We start from the raw sequence: 5,977 nt of genomic DNA, 5'->3' as shown, positions 1-5,977 counted from the left end.
ATTCAAATTTCAAGTCTAAAAGTCATTCTGTAATAAGATATTAAAGAGCTACCACTGGATGAGGGTGAGCTACAAAAATTAATGGACTTTCTTCTTCACAGTGCCTTAGTCATTCTGATATACACTGTAGAACTCTGATGCACTAAAGGATTCCCTAGTGGCCTGAGGGAGTTAATGCACTCCTTTACCTATTAATAGGAAGTGACTAAGGCACTGGAGAAAATCTGGTTCATTGTTTAACATATTGTATCCAAATATTATACCTGGTCTTCCTAATATTACAAGATGGCATGCTTCAATGATGATCTTCTGTGCTTCAGGAAAGGTGATTATCTAGTGGGTGATTAAATTAACTTTAATAAATTATTTTTATAAGAGACACAGACTAAGTTTGGGCAATTTAATAGATGACCAAAAACCACATGTGCCTGGACCAAGTAGACAATTTAGAACAACTAGTTGTTTAGGAGAGGGATGCTCGTAGTGTCACTATTGCCTTACACCCTGCAGAACAGTAAGGACTCTTTTGGTAGAGCTTTTTGCAGATCATTTTCATTCATACAGTTCCCAAAAATTTGAATAGCTGTCAAAAGCTTAATTTCCAAGAAGAGATGCCACTGCATATAATTAATATTATAATATGCTTCTGGCTTCTACCATTCAACCAAAGGAAACAAGGTAGTAAATAACTATAGGCGAATTCCATTTCTAACATAGATGACCTTGTCTTGCATTAGAAAATAATAAAACATTTATATTTTCTCACTTTTTTTCTCAGTATTTATGTATATTCAGTGAAGCTAGCTAGGGCAAATGGAGAAAGAGAGAGCCTTTCCTTTGCTGCAGGCAGAGATTTGTAACTAAACACGCTGCAAACATTTTTATCCTCTAAGTAATTACTAGATCAAACTTTCCTTGAAATTCTCATGTCCTGTCATCCAAATTGCCCAATATCCCCACCAGTCTCATCTCCAACCACTTATAGTACAAGCAAGCGCACACACCACTGCCTCCAGGTGGTAACTGCATGCAGGGAGAACTACAGGCACTGTTTAAATATTAACTATGTTTTTTAATAGATGGCATTCCTGCACATCCATTATTTGTTTCTGTGGTTGTGTTTTTTTTTTTCTATTATTTGCAAAAGAAAAAAATAAAGCATGTGTGTCATCTTTTTATAACAGTCTACTACAGGATAAGGTACAAAAGAAAACTTCTGGAAACAGCAGAAGCCAGGTCTGCACCACTGAATTTCTCATCCAGTGGTAACCATTATATCAACAGCTGGAAATTAAGAACAATAATATACAGTTTGGAGGACATAGTACAGAACTATAGTCTTTTTTTCTGTATTTGGTACCAATATTATAAATATATAACAAAGGTGCACTTGTTCTAAAAATAAAACAAACATTCTAGTTGGTTAGATACTGCACTTTCAGTACTACACATCACCTAATACTTTTTTTTTTTTACAAAAAGATAACGTATGCAATGTTTAATAATAAGAAAACCAATAGTACACGCTAACCCGATTGTAGAAAAAGAAGAAAGAACCCAACCAAAAGCCAGAATAGTCACTTTCCAAAAAGCCCCTCCTCCGCCTTCACAACTAGAGGAAGTAACCAGGACGATGAGGCGACTTCAGCACCAGACCTGACTGGACAGCTCCCAGATCCTCTAAATCCTGAAAATGTCACAAGTCAAAGGTGTACAGGTGGGGGTAGGGCAGGGAGTGAAAGCATTAGTTTTTTAAAAAAACGTATTTAAAGATTTTAATGTACTTATGCTCGGCCAGCGAGGGACATTTTAAAAAGTAAATCAAATGCTCTGTCCTGGAAAAGGTAATGTTTAACCAAGGGGTGAGAAATGGGCTGACTGGCAAGGGGTACCTGTCATGAACGCTTTCCGGGGACTTTCTCCATGGCCTCTTGCAGTCCTGGTGCTTCATATAGACGTTTTCTTTATATACTATTGCCTGAGCCCTGCTGAGGGTGGGAATGGGGAGGTGAGAAAAGCTAAAGGAAAAGTGACAGCTTAGGGGTCAGAGGGGAAGGAAGGAAACTAAACCTTAACTTGACAGCTATGTACATTACTGGGCCCCCTCCCCTCTCTCTGCTCCGGAATCAATGCCTTTTATATATTTGGTAGCTTGTGCGGTTTCTCCTCCTAATTGAGGGGAGCGCGGGGTGGAGTGAGAAGATGCATCCTTCACTGACAATGAGAAATTATGTGATTTGTCATGCGCTTGGATTGTGTTATTAGTATAATAATTACTATATAAATATTATTAAAGTATTATTATCAGCGTTATTTCTTCTTCAGAGACTTTCCTCGCCCAATATTTACAAATACCGCACAGTGCCTCGGCGGAGGAGAAACAAGAGTAAGGGGAGGGTAAGGAAACCAGGAACAGGAAAGGGGCCAGAGGAAAATGGAAAAGGAAGGAAGGAGGAGAAAAGCAAGGATGGCAAAGATGCTGGAAATGAGGATGAGGAAGGAGAGGGGCTAGACGATCAGGACAGTACCACCGTTTGCAAAAGGCCCTCGCCAGCTGTGTCCAAACAGGAGGAAGCTGCGTGTGCTCCTTGGGGACTGGAGGCTGGCGGTGGAGGCGGAGGAGCACAGGGACCCTGGCACGGGAGGCCAGGGGATGAAGAGGAGGAGGTGGTGGCATTGGAGGCGGTGCAGAAGGGAGAGTCCCGGGGCTGCCTCTCCAGCCGGGTTTCCTTTGCGTGGGTTGGGGCCTGCCTGCTGGGTCGGGGTAGCCCTCCGCCACCACGGCTGCCGCTGCAGTGATCCCTTTCATATTCCTCCTGAGCCCTCTGCATCTTCCGCTTCTTCATCCTACGCTTGTGGATGTGGAACGTGGAGAGGGACAGCACGATGAGGCAGAAGATGAGGGTGACCAGGACAATCAGCACCAGCGTAGAGGAGAAGGACTGGAAGAGCTGCTGTCCCACCTGCGTGATGCAGGTGCCGCTGCCGCCTGCGCCTGGGCTACGGGCACCCATGCTGCCGCTGCCGCTGGCGTTAGGGGAAGCAAAGGTCCGGTTGAGGAGACACGGCGGCAACGCCAGCCTCAGCTCCTTCGGTGCCCTGGCACTCATTGGCGCGGGGCTGAAAGGGGCCGGTCTCACTAGGCTTCCCCTTTGAGCACACCGTTCCCACCAGCCAAGAAGAGGATGGAGACCACACCACCCAAAACCGCTCCCTGTAGCGGGAGGGGGTGTGCAAGCGAGCCAAGGACTAACGGAGCAACTGCTGGCAAGCAAGGCGACCAAGGAGTGAAGGGCGCCGGAGAGATCCTCGCCGATTCCACCTCGAACACGTCTCCGCGCGCCCCTTTCCTTCGCGGAGGCACCAGGCTGCAAAGACACAAAGCTTAGTTAGAATCTCGGCTGCTGCCCAGGGGAGTGCGGTCCGGAAGGATCAAACACCACCCACCGCAAAGCAGCCCTCTAGGCACACTGCCTGAGCTGGGCACTGCCCGTCTTTTCCGTCAGCGGGCCCCAGCCTGCCCACCGCTGGCCGCGCACCAGAGCCACCAGCTGCCTGCTCAAGCCACTCCACTCGACAGAATGGGGTCTGCGCCGGCACCGCGGAGGTGCCGATTACTCAGCAGATAAGGCAGTCTCCCTTCCGCCCTTCACAACTTTATAATTGCAACAGACAAGCAGCCGCTTCGGATTGAATTCCCTACTTCCCAGAGCGCCGGCTCTCCTCTTTTCTGCTCCCTCTCGGCGGATGTCTTCACCTGGATCCTACCCTTCCCAGCACCCACCCCGGGCCACCGAGCAGGCTCCGGTACGCAGTCCTCCCTTCTTCCCACCGCCCCCCCAACTCCAGACTCGCCCTCTCTGGAACGGAGTCAGATCCCTTGGGTTCCATTCCCAGGGGGATACCCCTGGCACCACATCCCACTCTGCCGCTGTCCGCGACTGTGGCTGACGCGCAGGAACGCGCTCCATCTCTTCTCCAGCCTTCTTCCCTGGCATTCTCCCCGCTCCCCCCAAAAAAAAAAAAAAGACGGCGGAAACATCCTTCTCAGCTGACACCTTCCCACAAACGGCCCCCTCCTCTCCATCTCCCTGTGACCCCAACTTGGCAGTAACCTGCTTCTTTCTAGAGGAGCTGGAATGGGAAGGGGAGGGTTTCTGCCTTCAAAGTTTGGAGAATGGACCTTCTTTCTGTCCTTCCCAGACCCAGCCGGAAGGCCCCGAAGCTTTTCCGGGAGACGGGAGCCAGTAGACCCGAAGCTCACAGGGAGCCTCCTTGCTGCTCCCAATAGTCAGCTGCAAACTGTTGCACTGCGGAGCAGCGAGGCAGCGCGCAAGCAAGCCGGATCCTGGTCCGGGGCAGGGGCGGGGGCCAGAGCTATGGCCAGAGGTGGCTGCACAGGCCGCCTGAGCTGCCTTCCCCACTCGCGCTGGGTCGTCAGGTCACCTGGCCATCAGAAGCCTTTAGATGCACCTTGTCTCTTACCTGGACTGCCAGCTGGCTGCAAGGAGGGAGCCCCCGCTGCGCGGCTGCAGTGGCGCCTGCCGAAGGCGCGGAGTGAATGGGCCAGAGACCGACCGAGCCGCGCTGCCGCCGCCGCCGCCGCTGCTGCCACCTTCACCGCCGCTTCAGGGAGCTCAGCTCGCAGCCTATTGCCAGAGAGGCTGGTGACGTCAGGCAGCCACTGCCAGGGCTCCAAGCCACCCCTCAGGCCCCCACCCACCCTCTTACCCCAACACCTTGTCCTGGCGTAGTGAGCCTCTGACACACACTTGCCAGTTCCCTGCCCTTCTCCAGCCCAGGAGCTAGGAGGACCAACCCCCACCCCCACCCTGCAAGCAACCCACCTTTCGCACTCTCTAACCTGGGAAGGGTTGAATCTTCAGTTCTCCAGCTTTCTGATTTTGTTCTAGAGCTGACCCTTTGGTGCCAGGATCACATTTTTACACCCTGGAGAACCATCTCCTTTCAGTGCACAGATCAGACTTTCTTCCTGGTGGCTGAAGAAAATTCCCCACCCCAAATCCTCTCCGTGCTGCCCCTGGTTCTGAACATAAACTGCAGGCATTAGATGACAGGGGCATTTCTCAACACAAGTGTGACACAACCCAAAACACAAACCTGAGCAACTTAATCCAAATTAGCCATTTTTCTCCCCTGGAGTTTCCAAGTTATCTTTCACTCCCCCTGATTCATGATCCTTCTCCTTGCCTCCTTCACCTACTCATCTCTAGGCCCCAGACTCACTCAATGTATTAAACGCCCCTTCTATTCTGACAATGTAGACACTCACGAGCACACAAAGCACACAGAGTCTTACAAGGCAGAAAGATGAAATTACTCAGAGGAAGGCAGAAAGAACTCCTTATGAAAATTCCAAGTATTGTAGCTCACACAAAGTACCCCTTCATTGGCCCTAATTCTTGGGAAAGCGTTTGGAGCACAACGTTTTAGCAAAATAGATTAAAACTTCCAGAAAAGAATTCAACAGCTTCTCTAAATCTGGAAAGAGACTAGTCATCTATTGGTTTAGAAGTCTTGGAAAAATACGAATAGTTCATTTGATTACAGTATCTAGCTTTGAAAAGGAGTATGATCATTTTTCTGTTGGAGAAGCCAGCTAGGAACTGTACCTAAAGACATTGCATGGTCTTTGAAGCCACTCAGGTGTATTTTTTTCTTTCCTCCTTGTCTTGTTTTCTGTCTTTCAGTCTAGCACAGTGCCCGTACCTTGCTTACTTGCTAAATTGAATGGTGCAGTATATGTTGTTGTTCTTTCCTGTGATGTCTCGGAAATGACTGATGACCACTTATTTGCTTTTATTTGCTGTACTTGTAAAGAAAGAGGGTCTGACAGGCGGAGGAAAAAGCTGTAAACTGGGCGTCCCTTCTTCTGACCCTGTGATCAGGATTACACAGTTACTGATGACAGCCCCCCTACCCCAATGCTAGCTTCACCTTCCTGCCTGGAATGAGA

The 5,977-nt window shown here is 49.1% G+C and overlaps 1 protein-coding gene across 4 annotated transcripts; it reads right to left on the bottom strand.

Annotated features, from left to right (window-relative positions):
* Positions 1 to 1,057: 1,057 nt before the first annotated feature.
* On the bottom strand, positions 1,058 to 5,185 carry CUNH11orf87 (chromosome unknown C11orf87 homolog). Of its 4 annotated transcripts, XM_017547077.2 has the most exons (3): positions 4,848 to 5,185; positions 4,486 to 4,649; positions 1,058 to 3,368 (listed from the first exon to the last, which is right to left on the bottom strand). In XM_017547077.2, exon 3 carries the CDS (start codon positions 3,108 to 3,110, stop codon positions 2,517 to 2,519), a length of 594 nt encoding a protein of 197 aa, XP_017402566.1. In that variant the 5' UTR covers positions 3,111 to 3,368; positions 4,486 to 4,649; positions 4,848 to 5,185; the 3' UTR covers positions 1,058 to 2,516. The 4 variants fall into 4 exon arrangements, with proteins under 4 accessions (XP_017402566.1, XP_037601134.1, XP_037601135.1 ...); XM_037745206.1 differs by lacking the exons at positions 4,486 to 4,649; positions 4,848 to 5,185 and adding an exon at positions 4,184 to 4,319 and having other exon boundaries at positions 1,162 to 3,368; XM_037745207.1 differs by lacking the exons at positions 4,486 to 4,649; positions 4,848 to 5,185 and adding an exon at positions 3,943 to 4,027 and having other exon boundaries at positions 1,162 to 3,368.
* Positions 5,186 to 5,977: the final 792 nt, after the last annotated feature.

The sequence above is a fragment of the Cebus imitator genome, unplaced genomic scaffold (assembly GCF_001604975.1).
Source record: "Cebus imitator isolate Cc_AM_T3 unplaced genomic scaffold, Cebus_imitator-1.0 Scaffold194, whole genome shotgun sequence".
NCBI classification, from domain to species: domain Eukaryota; kingdom Metazoa; phylum Chordata; class Mammalia; order Primates; family Cebidae; genus Cebus; species Cebus imitator.
Note: the sequence above shows the minus strand (reverse complement) of the source record. Positions and strands in the feature narration are given on the sequence as shown.